This window comes from Rattus rattus, chromosome 12 (genome assembly GCF_011064425.1).
Source record: "Rattus rattus isolate New Zealand chromosome 12, Rrattus_CSIRO_v1, whole genome shotgun sequence".
Taxonomy (NCBI): Eukaryota; Metazoa; Chordata; class Mammalia; order Rodentia; family Muridae; genus Rattus; species Rattus rattus.
Window position 1 is genome coordinate 8,555,581 of NC_046165.1, and position 21,504 is coordinate 8,577,084.

General features: G+C 40.9%; 2 protein-coding genes across 3 annotated transcripts in view; one reads left to right on the forward strand and one right to left on the reverse strand.

The window, feature by feature from the left end:
• Positions 1 to 21,504, reverse strand: part of Gpc6 (glypican 6) — a 1,019,107-nt gene that overhangs the window by 584,205 nt on the left and 413,398 nt on the right. The window lies entirely within an intron of this gene.
• Positions 20,199 to 21,364, forward strand: Tmem11 (transmembrane protein 11). Its single transcript, XM_032917582.1, is given in 4 exon segments — positions 20,199 to 20,218; positions 20,220 to 20,255; positions 20,544 to 20,586; positions 20,589 to 21,364. Coding segments are annotated over 4 exon segments (585 nt in total). The 3' UTR covers positions 21,075 to 21,364.

The window sequence follows — 21,504 nt, forward strand, 5'->3', positions numbered from 1 at the left end:
CAAACGACGATGCTAAATAGGGCTACATTTTATGACACTACCTTGATAAATCATGATGACATTCTTTAAAAGGTCATAAAGAACATGAATTGTAACATAATTACTTGTAGTTATTAAATACTTCAAGATAAGTAAACTTGTAGGTAAGCTACCTATGACGGTGTACTGTTCCTTACAGGTCACTTGTGATTGGAGGATTGTTTCTCACAGTGGTGAAACTGTGCTGATCTCTACACAGTATACAGCCACATGGGAAGCTTGCACCCCCCTGGACTATGACCTCATAGGGAACTGGGATGCTAGGCCACAGACCTACATTCATGGTCTCAGTTTAAAAAAAAAAAGCACATGAATTTGGAAGGAAAAAGTGATGTTTCAGGGATAGTGATGGAATCGAAGGGATGGGACGGCGGGCCTTTCTTCCCACCAATATGGACTGTAGGGATGAAGTTCTTTCAAATACTGAAAGAAGACAAGAAACTGTAAGGTGTTCCTGGGTACAGAAGGGACCATTGCTCTCACACATGTTGTACACTGTGTGGTTCTCTACAGAACTCCACCCATGAAAGGACTGTGCTCTGCACCTACTGGGAGCCCCAACACTGTCATAAATCACCTGTGTCATGTTACATTAAAGTGACACGCAGCTGACTGATAGGCTCGCATTTACTGAGAGGCTCCAGAGAAGTGCTTTGTGCTTTACCTAATCCTATCTGCCGTCTTAGACCATGCGATGCACTACGTGGCTTTAAGAGCTGGATGCAAAGACCTTAGCAGCCTAGCAAACTGGTCCAATAACCAACTATAATCCAGGGTTACACAAACTCTCATATAATTCCTCCCCCGACCTTAAAAATGAAACCATAAAACGTGACTGAGTTTGCAGTAGATTAGATCTCGTCTCCATTTTCCAAATTTCACTTAAATATATACTTAAAAAGTCAGTGCTTATGAATTAACCCTGAATCCCTGGCCCATTGGAATGCCATGGCACGGCCATGAGAAGGAAGGCGGCTTCTCAAACCTGACCAAGCTGCCCACAGGCTGCTCTAAGAGCATCGCTGACCGCCACAGCTCCAGAGTTTCTGATATAGTAACCATTTAGCAGGATGTGGGAATATCCACTTTTAATTAAATTCCTGTCATGTGCTTATAGAATTCCTGTACAGAAATACTTCCTTTTAATTATTTTTTTCCTTTAAACACGTAAAATGTGGATTTTTTTTCTCGGGGCATTTAAAAAAATTACTATTTCTCCTTGAACCTTACACTGTCATAAAACTTACCATAAAACTAAAGTTGGAAATAAGCACGGAAAAGATGTAAAAATAATTGTGGAATGTTTTTGGTAGTCTCAGGCCAAATTATCGCCTCTGCTTAGCATTACAAATTTTTTAATAACACTGAACTGACAATCTAAACATTAATTCACATGTATGCATGTAACACATGTGTGGTATATGGATAAGGTTCAGGGAACATAAAAACTCAAAGCTGTTTGTATGCGAGCTAATATCAACAGAGAAATCCTTTATTAAGTTGAGAGAGTATCAAAATTCTACTTCCAAAGGAAAATTAAAATTTTAAAATTGTGTTCATATCACACAAATATTAGTTTCATTGTTTACTTCACTTAGAATGTAATCTGGAAACATGGAATGATTCTCTAGTTTAGATCTTCATTTTAAACAGAAATCCTAAAATTTCAGACTTCATCTTGATGGCTACTAGGCGTTGGCCTGCAGTCCTCCATAGAGTGTGATATATAAATAATGATACAAAGGGATAGAGTTGATCCCTAATCCTTGCACTGCCATCACCAAAAATGCTACAGTGAATCTCAGATGTGCTGCGAAATAAGATACTGTAAAATGAACTGTTTCCATCTTTTTCTATAGAAATGTAGGAAGGGAGGAAGAACATATGCTCCTGGTCTTTCCTAGGCTAGACTTCACTGCTATCAATTTAGAGTTAGCTCAATGCATACTGGGATGATTTAGGCTGAATTTAATAATGGCTGAAACATTCCCTTGAAGCAACACACACACACACACACACACACACACACACACACACACACACACAAATACATACGCACATATATATCACATGTTTGTGTGCACCTGAGTGTGTGTGTGTGTGTGTGTGTGTGTGTGTATCCCACTGGAGAAAGTGGTAATACACAACCAACATATATCTGGGAGTCTCAAGGTATCTTCTGAGAGACGAAAATCTCAAACGACAATGTCTTACAATTTGTTAGGCTCTTATTACAAGTCAACACCTCAGATATTATCACCGAAATGTTCTTGTATCTGTCAGAGTCACAGATGCTCAGATAATGGAGAAGTAGAAAGAGAGAATATTTAGTGTTTAAGGTCTCCTGGCTGTTAAGGGAGAGCATAAAGCTTACTTAACACTCCGATAGTTTTCTTCATGTACACCATGTCCACTTTCATCTCCCCTGGGGATGCTTTGTCTGAGAAGCTTACCCTACAGATCTACCTATCCATTCTACTGAGGTTGGTTTATTCTAGCTACTCGGCTGTCCAGGATGCATGCCCCCATCAGCATAGCATGAGTATACATTCTCTTGAGTCTAAATGCAAGATCACAGTTCTGTTACAAGGCTTCACATGATCATTACATAGCCTTGTGTCCCTTCATCAAATGTACCAAGAGGTTTGTGGAGAAGACCCTCCTGGCTTCAGGAAACTCAAGGAGACTACTGAGAAGCTACACTATGGATCAGGCTACCAAGATAGGCTAAAAGGACATAAAGGGGCAGGAAAGGCTTATTCTCTGTTCTTCAGTGAGATGGAATTCAGAGGTTAAATACTATCCCATTATTAAATCAAAATTTTAAAAATGGTTATTCTTCTTTAGAGAACTCTGTGTGTGTGTCTCTGTCTCTGTGTCTCTCTGTCTCTCTGTGTCTCTCTGTCTCTCTGTGTCTCTCTCTCTGTGTCTCTCTCTGTCTCTCTCTGTCTCTGTCTCTCTCTCTGTCTCTCTCTCTCTCTCTCTGTCTCTGTCTCTCTCTCTCTCTCACACACACACACACACACCATGAATTTGTTATGTTAAATAAACTTAGTAGAATATTCTTTAGGAACGATGTATTCAAAAGAATACCCCAACTTTGTCCCATGTTCCCTAGGATTTTTCAGGAGTAACAGAAGAGATGGAAAATGACTTCCTTTGTGCTTCTGGGTTGGAACAGAGATGCTGAGGGTAGCATAGGAAGCAGAAGCATAGCCTCCTCTTGTGCTGTTTTCTGTATCACAATCTAAACAAGTATACAAGTCAGTTTAAATGCTTCCTAACAGCAAAGCTGCAAGACCAGGTTTCTCAGCCAACACTGTCAACATCCTCTGTCAACAGTGTTTTTCATATTCACTTCCAACAAAACAAACAAGGGCTTCAAGTAGCTGGGGGCTCTTCAGCATCTTAATTAATGTGCCACCAGGAGGAGGAAGACACAGGTTTGTGCACAACTGGGACTATTTTTGTCAAGTTCAGTTTTAACACCATGTAGGAGTATTTTTATTTTAATATGAATGGATGTTTTGTTGAATTTCTTTGGAAGTAAATGTAGTCTAACTCTGGTTCTCACCTGAAAATATTGACAGGTATGGTGCCTTCTGGGTTCCTGCAGTCAGCATAATTAATTTCATACAGTGACATCATTTTCGGAAAGTTTGCATTTTTCTAAGGGAGCATGTTTTTAAATCACCTCAACTTTGGCAAAATGTTTAAAAATAAAATTGATAGCAGGGGTTCAGCAGCCCCAAATGTTGGTAGCACCTTTTCTCAGAACTGAAATGTTTCTAAACATTTCTTCCGCGACAGCCTAGGTCGATGAACGTGTAGAGTCAACTCTCCAACTTGTTGTTTTCTGTGCCTAAAACGTTTCTTTGCAGCCCATTGAGAAAGAGTCCCTCTCCTAAAGACCATGCCCGTCTGCCCTCCCAACTGCCAGGTTTTCCTCTTTCTATTTTAATTGGTTCCAACTGAGCTTAAAATTTCCCTTTATTATAAAAGTCTTTTCAGTGAAATAGAGACGACTTGGTTTTGAAGAGTATATCTCACTTATCCTATAATTTTCTCCTTGCTGGATAATACTTTGGCTATAAATGAGACATATGCTAAATCTTATTTAATGAAAATATTAAATAGAGATAATTAGAGTTATGGGTCATCTGATGAAGGAAAAGGGAGGGTATGACTGGATTTCTACCTCTAAAGATACAGTCAGTCCTAGGACACAAGTCTTTTCCCCCTACCGTCCATCCTTCAGATTGAGCTTGATATGTGGAAGGTTATGGGGTCTGTAGGAGGCTTAATCAGAATTTGATGGTGGTAATAAGATTTTGGATAGGGTTTCAAAAAATGTGCCTTATTCAAGTAAGTCAAACTGCCATTTATATGTAAAATAATCTCATTGACTATCCAACTCTGCTTTCACGGTCATTTCTCTCTTCGAGAACACCATCAATGGTCTGTAACACATCTTGCCCATCTTTCTCTCTATTAAAGATACAACATACCCTGAGGGCCATTTTGACTTCACTGAAGAAAGCTTGACTATGATTTAAGTTGCTTAACCCACAGAGGATGGCTAGCGCTTCCATAACCACTGCCAGAGTCAAAATATCTATGCAAGGGATCAACCAGATCCTGGTTGTTTCGGTAATGGAATGATGTAGGCTTTTCTTTATCAACACTTGTGTTTTAGGATGGATTGTTTTGTATGCATATCTCACTATCCCAGATTACCCTCGAGTTTATGCTCCTTCTCCTTCACTTCCATGTGCTGGGATTCTAGCTAGGCAGAGGTGCCCTAGACGATATGAAACACTCGTGAAAAAAAAGGGTATGTTTGAAGTATGTTTTGAACATAACTGTTTTATTAAAACTTAGATTAAAAGAAACACTTAAGTATACATGCTTTTCTTACTTTAATTCACTATTAGCCAATTAATTCCTATTAGTTGAAACCTTGTTTACCAAGAATACCTTTGACTCTTATTTCTGCTGCCTAGACCTTATGGTTTGCTGTGACGCTTTCTGTTCCTCGGAAACAAAGATCAGATTACCTCAAATTTTAAATCTAACTGTCCTTGTAGCCCTAGTATAAAATATATAAAGGAATCTATAGTGTCGGCATTTACATATACCTCTCTAACAGTTTTATGATTGTTTTCTGAAGATTAAATATAGGTAATCCCCCAGTTCCAGATTATGAACTGAATGACGCTCAAGATTATTTAGAAAGAACAGAGAGAGCCCAAGGTTTGGACTCCTGACTGCTCATAAATACAGTGTCAGATCATGTACTGTGTGGTACGGTAAACAAGTCCAGACACCTTTACCAAATGAAGCTTTAGTTTCACTCAACATGGCTTTATAAGATGGCCTCATAAGTGGTTTTTATTAAGAAGTTATACAGTATATGAAAAGACCTAAGATGCATTTTCAAAGAACTTAGCTTTAGTTTTTTGTTGCTGTTGTTGCTCCTTTGATGGGACAGGCAAAACTAACAAAACATAAAAACAAATTATAAACAGAAAGCATCACAGGTTTTCTCACTGCACTTGAAATCACCACCCACACTCTCCGTATTCTTGGCTCTCCTGGGTGGACTACCCCTAAGAACCTGAGTGGAGCCAAGAGAAAGGCCAATGAAACACGTGCGTTTGAGACGTACTTGTCAGTGGAGTCCTGCGACAATCTCTCCCTTCCGGACACACACTGCTCTCACTACTGCTTTCTTGAAAGTCTCGGATCTTTTCCGCACTTCAGTAAATAGTGTATTATGTGCTTCTGTCAGATAGATGTTTACATCTGTAATTATAGATGGTATTTGCCCTTCCTTGGAAGTAGGTGTCAGGGCAAGCCTCTTTCAGTGCTGTGAAACTCACAGCCAAAGACCACAAAGAGCTCAAGGATGCAGTCAATTCTCACAGGTGATCGCTAGTCTTGGAAGGTGTGGTATGTTTCTAGGTTCGGCTCTGATCCATTTCAACAGGTACTTCACTGGTTTGTTTTTTTTTCCAATTGTCTACTTGATATTCTTACCAACTATTTAGTTCTAATACAAGAAGAGAGAAAACAGAACTATCGTTTCCCCACCTTGTTATTGGCAACATCTCCCGTGTATTTTTATATGTCCTCCAAGGGTTTAATCCCTAAGCCTTAAAGTTATTGTTGAATTCCTGATTCACTTTCTTTCTTGTTCAGCTATTCTGTATGGCGCTGGTGCTATCCTCCAAACAAAAGCAAAATGCTGCTCTAAGGTTTGCTTGCTTCCTAAGCAGTTAACATTATCAGGTTTCACTATCTTGCTACTACATTTCCCATTTCACGCCATTCTTCTGTAATCCAATCTCTGTACAGTGATGCATCACTCATGTTTTTGAAAACATTCAGATGTGTATATTTTCTGTATTCTTACGTCGTGAATTTGCTGGTCATAGCTAAACAGACCCCATCTGGCATCTAGCATGGCACATGAATGACCTTCAGGATCTGATCCTTGCCTACCTGACTACAGGCCTGCACTCTCCACATCCCAGGCAATGACAAACATTCCAGTAAGACAACCTGGTGGAGTAACTACAGGAGGAGTCAGTGCACTTGGGAGGGACTTCACTTAGCTGCAGAAGGGACGTATGAGGAATAATTCAAGAGGTAAAAGGCAGACAAAATGTGCACATGACTATGTATGAAAGGGGGAAACAGAAATAGAGAGAAAGAGGGAAACAGACACAGAGAGACACAGAAAGATACATGCACACATGCATTCACACATGTACCCACCCATCCACCATTGAGAGAGAGAGAGAGAGAGAGAGAGAGAGAGAGAGAGAGAGAGAGAGAGAGAGAGAAACAATAGACAATATAAGGCATTTCAGTTTGCAGTATTTCTTCTCCAAATGCCAATTGTGGTATGTTATGGCTTCGATATATCCTCTACAAAGTTAAAATGATACCAATGTACTGGTATTGTAAGATGTGGGCTTTCAGGAGTGATAAGGCCATGAAGGCTTCTCTTGTAGGAAAGAGATGAAGTCTATCATAACAGAGGTCCCCATACAGCATTGGGCTTTCTTCTGCTACTGCTTCTTGCCATATGAAGATACGACTTTCCTCCATTCAGACATCACAGAGCGAAGCCATCACCATAGAAGAAGAGTGTGTTCCTCAGAAAGCGACCACACTGTTGGCACCACAACCTTGGACTTTCCAGCACCAGGTGTCAGAAACCTAAGCCACATCCTTCACGAGTTGTGTAGTCTGTGGAATCATGTGACCAAACAGACTGTGGCAAAAATAAAAGAAAAAGAGCCTCTGGTGATGAGATACACGTCATGGTTACTAATTAGAGCTAGTAATCTCACACTGTGACCTTCATCTTTCTGACATACCTAAATAACCCTTTCATTTGTGTAATCGACCCATCACTTCTTAAGGAGTGACAAGAGACTGTCATGATATTGATATTCAGAGTAGAACACAATGTAATATTAATTCAATACCATAAATACATAAAATATTCAAGTAATAATCTGATAATTACATACATTATGCACAATTATAATATAACATATAATGCTTTATATAACCTATATATTATGTATTGTATAATACTTACATGATACATATTATTATATGTATATATATTGGTGTACCCTGTGTCAGAGAAGAAATTTCATAGAGTCTAGGAACTGTGTCCTGCAGGTGTTTTGTCTGCTTGTAAGCAAAGTTGATTGGAACACAGTTGTACCCATTGCTACCCACAGTGTCCGTAGCTGCTTTGAATACTGTGAAAGATTGGGGTCTTAGAACAAATGCTCTTTCCTCACTGAGCAGAAAGTAGTTATCCTGTGGCTTACAGCAGAAACTTGCTAATCTGTGTTAGACACAATGGAAAATTAAAAGCATATGGAATGATTCACGGGTTAGATAAACAACAAGGCTTTTTGTAAAAGTCATAATGGAGAAGCTCATGCTCATTAATATTCCAGACTTGGTTTAACTGTCAAAGGAAACATCGCGGTTACACGGAGGCCTCCGTATATGAGTTATCAGTGGCACAGGATCAGTTGATAGCTTTCCGACTTGAAAGTACCTTTCAGTACGTCCTTAAAATGTACAAGAATGGGAAGTGATTTGCTGAAATAAAAACGGCTCTAGGCCAAACTGCTCGCGGCCATGTATGTGTGGGAGAAGATGCAGACATCACAGGACCGCTCAGACATCATATCATAGGCTCGCTCGTCAGGTTGGAAGCAACATCAGGATGTGAAGACTCACCTTTGGCCACATCTTAGCTGAATTCAAATTCCACCGACCATCACTATTAACCTCTGATATACTGAATGTATTTAATTTTACTCAAATATATTCCAGGTTTCTTAACTGCAAGATGTAAGGGATTTTGAGAACCGAATAGGATCTGTGTAGATTCAATGATCATTTTATGCCAGCGTTCGTTTGCCGCTCCACGGTACAGCAAGTGATCTCTGTGTCAACATTGAGTCTGAAGAGTTCGTACCTCTCAGTGCACACTGCTGTGTGCGTGGTGCTCAATTTAGTTTGTCATTTCATTAGCGGAAGGGGAAGAGAATACAATGCGGTAATTACGAGCACGTCGTGAGGACGCTCATGTGCGCACTTATTCTCCTGATTTAATATAACGATTTAATAAGGGAGTAATGCCATGATGAGTAATAGAGTGGTTATGAAAAAGGTTCAAAACTTGGAGAAGATACAAATAAACAACGGCACCTTTGCCTGGGAAATTTCCCTAGTTTTGTCTACCTGGATACCTCGACACTGAGTCGCTCTCATTCATTGAGCTTTGCACATTTTATTGGGATTTAGGACTCCACTGTTAGGGAAGCTGAAGCCATTTTTATTAAATTCCTTTCTATTCTTTCTCACTTTCAATAGCTCCTTGGCCAGAGATAAGCCACAGTATAGCTCGAGGGCCTGACTGTGTGTGTTTAGAGCCAGCAGTCAGCCATTGTAGAGCTCTAGAGCACGACTGTGTGTGTAGGATAGTTTCCTAGCTGTTACACCAGTGTGTTCCGTTTTCCTTCCATTATGTAGGGAATGGTTTTCTTCACTTACAGATTACATTAATAAGGTCTAAGAACGAAGTTCAAAATAAGAAAACGGACCCACAGAATGTAGAGAACATTCCAGAAACATTTGAGCTACTTGCTTAAAAATATCTGCCACGAGCCAATAAGACATTCAAAATCAGAACCAGTAAAATGGGGCTTTGGAAACAGTGAGTACACAGAACAGATTTGGAGAATCATCCCTTAATGTTTCCAAACTTTCCCCGGCTACCTGAGACACTGTTTCAATTCCATTTCTCCTGTTCTGTATAGTGCACTGTGTTCTCCTCCTCTAATCCAGGCACTTATCCCTCATGTCTGGATAATCAAAAAAATCTTAGAGACAATTCCCCTGTTTCTAGTTTTCTGCCACTGTCAGATTTGTCAAACAGAATCATAATCTCAATTGTCAAAGCATTGGCTTTGCTACAAAGCACTTGCCTCTCTCTGTGTTGAAGTCCCCATGTTAGCTATGGCTCCTAGTTGATGCCCACAAAGCCCTATCCTCAGGAAATTAGATTCCTTTTTCCTGCACCCTTAGCTGATTCAAGGTTTTCCAGGTGCACTGAGGCTTATATTTAAATCAATACATTGAGCAAAAGTGGATGGCAACGCAGAAGCAAGGTTTCCCTTAAATACACATTGTTCACAAAGCATCACACCCCGGAAAGCCCACTGTATTTAGACACCAACTCTGTCTCAATGATGGTCATTTGCACAGGTAGAGGGGTCAACTAGTTGTCATCCACTCAGTTCAGGAGAGAAAGCTCATTGATTTGACAATAGCTTCAGTTTGCAAAGAATTTCACATATGGCTTCAACACAGCCTTGAAAAATCCCTCTTCACATATATCCATGAATTGCAGGCCTCCTCTATGGGCAATGTACAGAAATAATGGAGGTTGGAAACAGGAAGAAGTTTTAACAACAGCATCCAAAAATAGATGAAATGGACTCAAAATAAACCATGGCCTTGGACATGTGCACCCGGAAGAGAAGCTAGAGAGCATACATCTTAGTGGTGTGTTAGTTTGAGCAAAGTCACGGCTGGAAAACATGTTTCCAGAAAGGGAGTTGAAAAATGCCTCCTCGCCTCAGCTATGTGACAGAACTGGAAGTTTCCATGCATTTCTGTTTGCTCAGTAGCTCCTGAAGTAGAGAGCAGTTTGGACGGAAAGAAAGGAACAACAGCCAATAACTTATCAGAGTGGCGCTGGCCCTGTCAAGTAGAAGCAAGTACTTAGTTCAACATGTTCTGTGAGCTGGACCTCCAAGAAAGGACTACTAATAATGTTTCTCAAACTCAGAACACCTATGATTTCCAGGGCTTGAATAGAACCCATTATAGGTGTCACTCAGTCACAACCTCCTTTAACTGCCTCTCTCTGCTTGAGCCCATTGAAGAAACAAGACTAACTTCGCCAGCACCGCATTAACTGTATGTTTCTGTGGGCACACAGATATTATAGAGAGGACCAGACAGGACATAGCTTCTTAAGGGCTATAATGGAAAGTTGAAGACTGAAATGTCTACTGCTAGTTTTCACACTGAGCTGCAATTTCTGTCTTGCACTCTCTTTGTATATTCTAAATGCTGGGGGAACAAGAAGGCAGAAACAGTGAATCTTGCCTGGCAAACAGACGGGATACTGGAGAGTTGTTCAGGTTTAAAGAGAAGCCAGAACTCTTTAAGAGGAGAAACAAGAGTTAGTAAAAACACAAATACGGGACTACGCTCTACAATTTGAGAGAGAAGGACCTAGAGCACACTGAAGTGCATGATGGGAGATATGAGTTTAAGAAAATGGACCTTCACAGTACAAGTGTTGCAGCTATGAATAATAACGATGTGTGTAAATTTGTACGTATTGTATTACTCTGTACTCTTACTTAAAAACAAACAAACAAATGTTCTGAAAACAAATACTGTGATTAAAGTTAACAGAAGACCTAAAGACGCATTTTCATACAGGAAGACACATAACTGGGTAAAAACGTCTTTGAGAAATTGTTCTACGTCACTGGCTACCAGAGAAGAACAAATGGAAGCCACTGTTCACCTTTTAAATGACCCGTTAGTGAGCTTATATCATCACTATAACAAGAAGAACTGAAAGGAGGAAATACTCCTTTTGGCTCTAAGTGCTTGGGCGTGAAACGGCACGGAAGAGCAGAGTAGCCACCACTTCTGCTGGGAGTGGCAGCTGACTTCATGGGATGCAGAAAATGAACAGGGTGAGAAACCAGCAAAGTTCAGGCTCCACAAACACAGCCCTATCCACTGCGTCCTACCTTTTGGATTCCAACACCCCCTAATAACTATATAACTAGCAGTGGGTTAATCCACTGAGGAACTCAAGGCACTGATTATCCAATCATTCTGGCAAAGTCCCAACTCTGAACATTGCTACACCAAACACCAAGATGTCGATATCTAAACCTTTGATAAATAATTCCAAACCTAATTATAATAATGGATAAAGTACAAACATCAAACAAATTTTTGGACATGGATAAAAGAAGCCATCATACATTTTTGTAGCAATGTAAATTGGTACAGTTATCATGTAATAAAGAATGTATGTTTCTCAAAAAGTAAAAGTAGAATTAACATGTGGTGACCCAGTAATTCACTTTTGCAAGGACATTCAAAGAAATGGCAACCAGTATGCCAAGGAGACATCTCTATTTCCGTGTTCACTGCAGTGCTGATGACTTAAGTATCAATGGATGGCAATGCGAAGAGCTTATGTTACATAAAGGAAGTCGAATGCCTACTCAACCTTAAAAAGCAAGTAAATCATAATAATCCAATGAAGTAGAAATATCAAACATCAAAAGATCAAACATTAAGTGTTAAATCAGCACAAGAGAAGACAGACAGAATAGACTCTACTCTAAGGTGCAATAGGGCTAGAATAGTTTTTAATAGTTTATTATATATTATGTCAAGCACTAGAAGGCAATGTTGAAGTTTCTCGGTTTAAAACAGGGTATTTCAGGAGCAGAAGATACAAAGTAATAGGATATGATCAATGAGCACTACATAGAATATTGTTGCACTGTACTTCATAAATATACCCAATTGTTGTGTCAATTAAAATTCCTTTTGAAAAGTTGGACTCATAGAAATAGAGAATAGCTTGGTAGTAACCAGAGGTGGTGGTTAGGGGGACTGAGGAAATGTTCGTCAAAGAATTCACATTTGCAGATTGGCAGGAGAACCATACCTAAGAGATACTCTGTATACATTGTGCCTATAATTAAAATTCAAATATTCTATAAGTAACAATTGCTAAGAGTAGATTTTAATCTGTCAAAATAATAAGTGCACAGAAGTAGCCACAGTTATCAGAATTCTTAGTCATGCTATGGTGGACACATAGCTCAGATGTAAGATTACACAGTTTTTATTCATTAAATAAAATTTAAACCACTTTTAAAAAATAGGTTATAATGCCAAAAGAAGAAAGTCACACTGAGTATCCATTTAAGGAAGGGACCCTAACAGACTTTTCCTGTTATTACTTAGATGCGGCTCAGACCTGGGAAGATCATAGTAACTGATTCTGAGCGTTTACCCTGTAATGTCAATCACAATTGACCAATGTCCTTAGGCTCTCTTACTGGCTCTCCCCACAGCAAGAACTGCAAATGCAGCAACACGGACTTTTAATACTCAAATTCTAAAAATAGAGTCACTGGGTCCTAGAAGGGCACAAAACCTAGATATTGGCTCTGTTTTTTTCCCTTTCATGAACTTAGAAGGATTAATTGTTCTCAAAACTGTGCATTTTATCTATGCAATAAGAATAATTTCCATAGACTTCACACACACACACACACACACACACACACACACACACACACACGTGTGAAGTGTGAAAGCATTCTTCTATTTAAGAACAAAGTGTGATGATGCATTTCCTTTAATCTCTAACAACCTTGGAAACTGGGATTTCCACATAGATATTGAACATCATTATTTCGAACAATATAGGTCATCAAATAGTAAGCTTTTAGTCTATTAGTGATGTCGAGATCAAATAGGAATAAAAATGTGTTATTTCCAAATGTCATGGGGATGCACTTCAGTCAGGGAGCAAACTGACAGAAAATTAGGTTGATGATCAAATAGAGTGCAAGCTGAAGATAAAAAAGCAGGTTATTAAACGACACTAAGATTTGTTTCAGACACCCACAATGCCACAACTTTAATAGAAGTGATCTGAAGTAATGGTGGAAGTGACATCCTAAAGTTTTATTATGTGTGCGTATCTTAAATCGCAAAGCCATTAAGGTTAATTTAATGAAATTTCATATAGCTATAGTGCCAGCTGTTTAATAATGGAGAGTGCTGTGGAGAAGTTTAGAGAGAGCTGCAGGGGTTGTTTTATTTGCTGCCTTTTAACAACACAACCAAGCCAGGGGTCATTTGACGATGTGGTGATTTGGAAGAATAAATCCGCATTGATGTCTGCGCTAATTGTTTATAATCGCTGAGGGGGTCTGATAAAGCGTCATACGATTGACTCTGCGAAGCCCAGGGCGATGGTCCCTGGAAAATGACGTTTGGTTGGTTTGGTTGTCGTTAGTTCCTCAGTTATATGTTTATTCTTATTTTAAAATAAAAAAATCTCAATCACACCTCAATTTCACAGACATAGTTGAAGAACGGGACATTGCTGGGGCATTTGTACTTTCTCTTATCTTGAGACCACACTCGTGTACCGTCCTTAGTCCTTCTATGTCAGTTGACTGATTTTGCCTGATTTTCTACTAACTTTTCATGTTGGCGGTATTCTAGATGTGTATTGGGTCCAAATCCTATTTGTAAACTCACTTGTTAGATTCACAAGGAAAAGCATGTGTTCCAGTCATTCATGACCAACTCAAGACTCGTGTCTTTAAGTGCAGATGATCATACTGAGGAGGTCTGAAGGGAAGCCATGCTGTTGTATCTGCAGAGTGGAAGCTGGCACGACTGACTAGAAGAAACAACATTTTCTCCATACTAAAGACTCACCGTAAGGCACACTGAGCCACAGGGAAAACTGGGGAAGTAAGTCATCCTAAACTTGGACTCAGGACACTATCTTCTTTGTTTGTACAAAACACAAAGAATGGTTTCCACAGAAAAAGGACTAAGTGGCCACTGGAGCGAAGCAGACTAGACTGCATTCACACAGCTCATTTGGTGTTGGGTGCTCGGCAAACCATCTCTTTGAAACAGTAACAGACGCTGGGCTTTGATACTTTGTGTTGAGTACAGCGAAACATGCTACATTCGGTCCTTCTGCACTTGATCTTAGCCAAAAGGCCGAGAAGCGATACATTCGGTCCTTCTGCATAGTCTTTTCCTTGTAAACTCAGAGAATAGCCATTATAACTGGCACTTGGATAGATTTTGGCCTGTTACAATTTTTCAGGAAAAAATGCTGATTAAAACTCACTGACTCTAGCCCAACCTGTTCAGTTCCCTCAGCATGGTAGTCATATAATTGTACAGAGGTTCTAAAGCCAACAGACTTCTTTATTTTTCTTAAAAAACCTACAAAACTAGGCATTAAATGTAGCACAAAAATAAGGAAGAGAAAAATATGAAAGAATATTATATTTGGAAAGTAAATATCAGATTTAAATAAAAAACAAAGTTATGGAAGGCTAGTTCTAAAACATCTAAAATATTCAAGATGGATATTGGCTAATATTTAAGCAAAAGTTAAGTAAATAAAAAATAGAAATGTTTAGTTCAATTAATTTTCAGAAAACCAAATATGATTTGTTCTTTGTAGATGGCTATAGTTCTCTGAGACATTAGATAAAAGTGCTCACGACACAAATGTGTCTGCTCACCTTAGAGACTCTGATCAGCATTCCTAAATTTGGCTCTGTAGCATAGATTTGGCACTGTAGATTCAACCACCCATTGACAAATAAGTCATCTTCTTAGAATAGTGTGTATCTAATATTCTAATTTCATTCCTGTTGCTATGATTTAAAAAACCCTATCTGAGAGCCTCTTGAATGGCCATTGGAAGTTGTTCAGTTACCGTTCCAGACAGTTTATCTCAGCACCAAAGTTGTAATGGAAGGAGCTGCAGCCGGTGCTTGTATTATACCCAGAGTAAAAGACAAAAAGAAATGGACACAGTGAGGCCACTTTCTGCCTTATGCTTTGCTCAGTTAGCTTTCTTCATTCTTATACAGTTATGAGCCTGTGGCCTAGAAGATGGGGGCACCCATAGTGGGCTGTGTCTTCCTCCGTCAACTAAGAGTTAAGAAAAATCTCTCACACAACATTCACAGGTCAGTATGGTCAAGATAATAACTTATAAAGATTCTCATAGCATATGATTCTGAGTTACGTAAAATTGACAGTTAAAACTAATAACTTCATGTCGGATTGAAAAATAAGGAAGATTGAAACCTTTTAGAGAAAGAGACAAATAATTGGTCCTAAGTTAGAAGTTTGAAAGACAGATTGATGCAAAAATAGTTGAACTGGGACCCTGTAAAATTTCCCACGGGGAAGGGTGTATGAGAACAAGCACACTGCTCTTACTAATGACCTCCACACCATTGCTTAAAGGCACCTTTCCTACTTGCTTTCTTGGTTCTCTGCTCAGCCTGCCACTTCATAGATACTATTTGCTGAATGACTTAACACATTCATTTGCATTCATTCGAGTTAGACTGTAACACAAGGTAGACTGCTACAGAACCCGTCCTATGGATAATCTTCACTGAGTCCCCAAAGTAACAAATTATATCTGCACATTATTTTGGTGCCTTAACAGAGATGTTTAAGTCGGGCAGAAGGGTCTGTCAAAGGAGAGCGGCATTCTATGGAGGAAAAATATTGACATTCACAAAACAGAACAAAGTTCTTCATGGCCCTCTATCTTTAACACCCTTCTACCAGCACTAGGCAGTACAGAGGTCAACAGAGGCAGCAGGGAAAGCAGGTTGTAGTCACATTGACAGCTAGGAAATGAAATGACACAGAGTATTCAATGATTGCCCTCAATTAGCCTATGCAAAGCAAGAATTAATTACCAGCATTGAAGGAGGCTCACCTCTGACTCCTCTTTCAAGATCTCACTTACATGGAGTGCTCCTCTGGCGTTGTAAATGAAGGTGCAGTGGACTCGATAACGTGCATTTTCCTTAATACATTCTAGTAAGAAGTGTGTGTGAAAATATAATAAAGGGACTCTAGATAGGCTTACATATAGATGTCAGCGACAGAGGTGCATGCAAATGCAGGGGCAGATATGCAATATGCCAAGATTGATAAAACTGCAAGAAACACTGTTTCTACCACTGCTGCACCGTGAAAGGGAATTAGTAGGAGCAGTTGCACGTGTTAGCTTGGAAATTCTCAGGGCGGCAATTAAATGTCTTAAAGTAAACCTATAAAATCTTTTTATTACTATACCAGGATATAAATTATAATAAAAATAATGTCTGTGTAGGTAGAGATTGTATTTTTTGGCATATTCTCTTACCGAAAGCTGTACATCTTTCCCTCAAGTCAGCAGTAAGATTAGATCAAATGAATCTCTAAAGCCATTCACTTAATGAAATAATTTGGATACTCAAACAATAAAACCATCAATGACAGAAATGCAGTAGCGGCATCAGAACACACCGCACGAGGTTTACTCTGCCGGGAAGCGCTCCTTGGGCAAAGGGAAGCACATGTGGTGGGATCCAGGGAGAAGAGGAAGCAGAGGAGTGGAAGGGAACCGGTATAGAAAGGTGAAGAAGCTAAGAAAATCAGAAGACGGGATTGAGAGAAGAAATTGGTTTGTACTTAAGCACCAACCCTAGGCTCTAATAACAGAAAGTTATTTCTTTGTGACACCATCGTTTCCAAGTTGGAAGCTAAAATCAGAAAATTTGGAGAATTGAGCTAGAGTTTGAAGGCACAGGCAGCGAGGTGATGAGAACTGAAGTCAACCCATTTGGGCCACGCATTTGTATCAGGCAGGTGTGTCTTAGGATGAGGAAAGCAGTCAGCACTTGGCTCCACAGGAGGCCAGTGTGGCTCTCCATATCACTGTCACCACCGTGCCCTGGAATAGTCATCAATGTTTCATAAAGGGCTATGCCAAATCTTACTTCTTTCCACAGACAATTGGTATGCCACTCAGAGGCCTCTCACTCAGTCACTAGAGAAGAAGGGTGGCATGACCGAATAGCAATTAACTCAGATTTCGTGCACTTTTCTCTACATAAACTAGCACATAGGAAACCAGCCCCATTGGGCTTGTAGTTACTGACTGTGGGGGTATTTGTTTCCTTGCTTCCTTCGGTAAGGGTGGATGCATAGATCATTTTGACCTTTAAAAGAACAGAAATGGCTAACCAACCTCAAGGTTAAATGGAGAAATGTATGCACAGATCAAAATAATATTAGTTCATTGCCCCAATATGAGATCAGTGTTCAAAGGAAGGTGCTACTGGCATTGTCTGCAGACGGTTTTGTGATACTCTAGAAGGGTTTCAGTGTGAGGCAGGTATGGTACTGTATTAGTTTCTTTTCTTGTTGCTGTGGTAAAATACTCTGGACACAAAGCCACTTAAAGAAGACAATGTTTACTGAGCAGGTAGCTCAAGGCGGAGTGGCAGAGACAAAGAAGTCAGTGCAGCAGGAGAGCTGTGCAGTGTTCACACTGTATCCACAGTCAAGGCACAGCAGTGAAGGCTTCCTGTGCTTTAGGACCTGGTCATGTCAATCTTCGGGATGGTTCTTTCCACATCAGTTAAGTCAGTGACGATAATCCCCCGAAAGGCATGTGCAGGAGCCTAGCTCCTATGTGATTCTATATTGGTGCAGTCCACAGCCATTTGCATAACCAAAGTATCACAGATACTTTGTCTCAGAATGACTGGGGAAGCTACATAGTTTCTCCATGTGTCACTTTCTTAGTTATTCTAAAGAGGTGCTATAAACGCTGTCCCACGCGCGACTTTCCGCGGGCAAGAAGCACGCGAGACATAGAAATTCTTGCTATGGGTGATACTTTATTCCTGTCTCATGGAGAAGCCCCTTTGTCACGCCAACATGGTGTGTTCACTAATGTAGCGCATCCACACCAGATTGGTTGCTTACTATGACCTCATAAAGAGGCAAAAAGACCTGGCACGAAGGCACTCTTGCACAAACTTCCTGAAGGGCGGCTGGCTGGGCCATCTTGACTGACTTGGCCTTCCACGTGAGGCGCAGTGGAAGCCAGCGCCATCTAGTGGTGGCGCATGTTATTGCGGCTCTCTACAAAACGCCTTAAGGATAGGGCTTGTGTAGTGTCCACCCCATGCCTGCCTGTAGAAAGGGTTGGCTACCTGTGGGCTTTCATCATCAGAATTACCATGGTTGACCCTCTAATCCTGAAAAAGAATTCTTTGAGAGATGACCCAGACAGCATTGTGTCAAAGCCATGCTTGGTGGGTAGACATGAGAAAATGTTTGCTTATTTCCACCTTCAGAAGAAATGGTTAAAAAAAAAAAAAGGGGTGTGTGTGGGGGGGGGGTGGAGCAAGATTTTCAATGCAGATGAAACAAACTTTCCTAAGTCCTGGTCCTGGCTACAGCTCTTTACACCAAGCCAACCACCTTCTTGCTCTTGTGGGGTGGCGTGATGTGGTGTGTGCTGAATAGTGACTCACTGTAGAGGCATGCGGCTTCTCTGACAGCCATAAATCCCCAAGTAACTCTAAAATTCCATCAAATCTGGCTTGTTTAAATGACGCTCGCCAACTTTTGCCTTGAGTGTGAAGTGTGAGCCACTTCAGTTTAGCTGAGAGAGGCTGGGCCAACAGCTCTTGAACACAGTAATCGTTTTTGCAGGCTGTCCCAAAGTAAACTGAAATCACAATTTGAACATGTCATCAACCCTGAGACTTCAAGGATGTTAAATATTTTACTCTCACTAACAGACTGCAGAGTAATGCTTGCTTGGCCAAAGACATGCCCTTTCCATCTCTCTGATCACTTGCTAGATTGCTGGAACTTGACTTCTTACAAATCTCCAGAAGTCCTGTAGATAGAAGCTTTTTTTTTTCCCCCCTCGAAACTTTGGTTTAGCTTAGAGTGATGTAGAATCTAAATTTGGGGCATATGTTCTAAACTGTTCAGATCTCAGCTCCCCCATTCATAAAAATCTCATGTGTGGTTTGAGGGGACAGGGATGAAGTACCTTGATCGCTCACAGCAGGAAGTAACATGTACAGCATCAGTGAGTACCTTCACTGCTGCTGACCCTATACATGCTTATCAAGTTTTATTTACATCAGCTTCTGTTTTGCAAGGCTCCTCCCTCCTGCTTACACTCTATGGCTGCCCCATCCCCTCTGTCTTACAGAGCTCCTCCCTCCTGCTTACTTGTCTGTTATGGATGCCCCATCCCCACCCCTGAAACACTCACCCCTTTGTGTCTCAACTCAGAGCATCTCAGGTTTTGGTCCTCTAACGAGTTGTTTGTTTAAAGTTGCCACTCCTGTCTTTGTACTCTTGCCTGTCCATTTTAACCTCACTGTTAACGCACATCTTCGTGTATTTCACCTGTCAATTTCCCCAGACAAGCCTCTTCAAAAGGACTTTGTTTATTTATTTCATTTTTTATATGGATCATGAATTTCTAAAGTTCTAATGAGGCCAGGACTCACCAGGGTCTTCAATGTTGGTGGATGAAATATCTCCCACTAAGAGAATAATGCTTACACTTCAATGGCAACTTACTTATCACTTAGATAAATATCACAGCACTGTATTATTAAAGAGAGCTCTGGAAAAGTTAATCCACCATGCAGGTGTTTTACATGACTTTTACTAATTACGACATTTGGCGAGCTTGAGATTTTGTGGGAAGTCATACACTGAGGGGAGATCGGATGGTTGGATGTGTATGTCGTAAGTAATTAATTAAGTAATTAAGTGATATCTTCTCAAATGACTCCACTCTTAAAATGGATACAAGATGTGAGTTCACAGTCTCATATCCATTTATCCATTCATACACACAAAGGCTTAAATGGAAATCTTGTTCATGGAGAGTCTCCAAGATGGCCGCGTGGGGAAGGAGATGGCGGTGGAGGTGGTGGTGGCGGCTCCCGAGAGAGGGAAAACAACAGGATTTGTAATGAAGAACATCAAACTCTGAGCTGTAACCTGAATTCTTGTCCAAAATTGAGCATACTGACAGTGAGCACAGCAAACAGATTGCGTTTGTCCTGCTGGCCTCTTTGAGGCCCACTTACCCACCTAGGAAAGCAGAGCAGGTATCTGTATTCCACCACCTGTGCCAGCCTGGACCAGCTCTCAGACAGCCCTGCCTAACCTTCCCTGGGCTACTTGGTGCTGCTCTCAGAGCCCCTGAGCATCTCTGAGATCTCCATGATTGTTGGAATGGTTAGCCTGTCAGCTACAGATTGCTACATGCAGTCACTACATGTAGTCATTGTGATGAAATCCACAGTGGCGAAAATCCCCAGGACCCGTGTGGGCTGGAGCAGGCGCTGGAAGCCCAGCACAAGTACATTGTGATAGAGCCCACCCGGATTGGAGACGAGACAGCACGCTGGATCACCGTAGGCAATTGCCTGCACAAGACGGCCATGTTGGCAGGTACTGCCTGCCTCTTCACCCCATTGGCACTGCCCCTGGATTACTCCCACTACATCTCCCTGCCCGCTGGTGTGCTGAGCCTGGCCTGCTGTACCCTCTATGGGATCTCCTGGCAGTTTGACCCGTGCTCCAAGTACCAGGTGGAGTATGATGACTATAAACTGTCCCGCCTGCCTCTGCACACGCTCACCTCCTCCACACCAGTGGTGCTGGTTCGGAAGGACGACCTGCACAGAAAGAGACTGCACAACACAATAGCCCTGGCTGCCCTGGTGTACTGTGTAAAGAAGGTTTATGAGCTCTACGCCGTATGACTGCAGGAGAGTGGGACGAGAAGCAGAACCACAGGGCCCACAGGACTCAGATTCCCTACAGCAACACTGGGTTTTCTCTGTGAAGCAGCAGCACCTGGGAAAGTGTTTGGTTTAATACTTGTTATTTTTTTAAGCAAAAATAACAGATCATGGGTGTGCCAGGGGTTTCAGCTCATTACACTAAGATGTCTATTTCCATAACCCAGGAGTGGCTCCCAGGCTGTGGAAGTCTGACTGAGCAATGGAATGAGGATAGAGCCAATGCTAAGATATTTTTGAGGGATCTGATCCTTGCTAGGCAGCTCACCTGATTACACGCTTGGATTTAGCCTGGGGTGTCTTGGCGTGGCAAAAGTGCTCTCTTTATATTGTTTAACTATTGTGATTAGCTAAAGAATTTGGCAAAGAGATTTGAAAGGGTCCCTGTAGT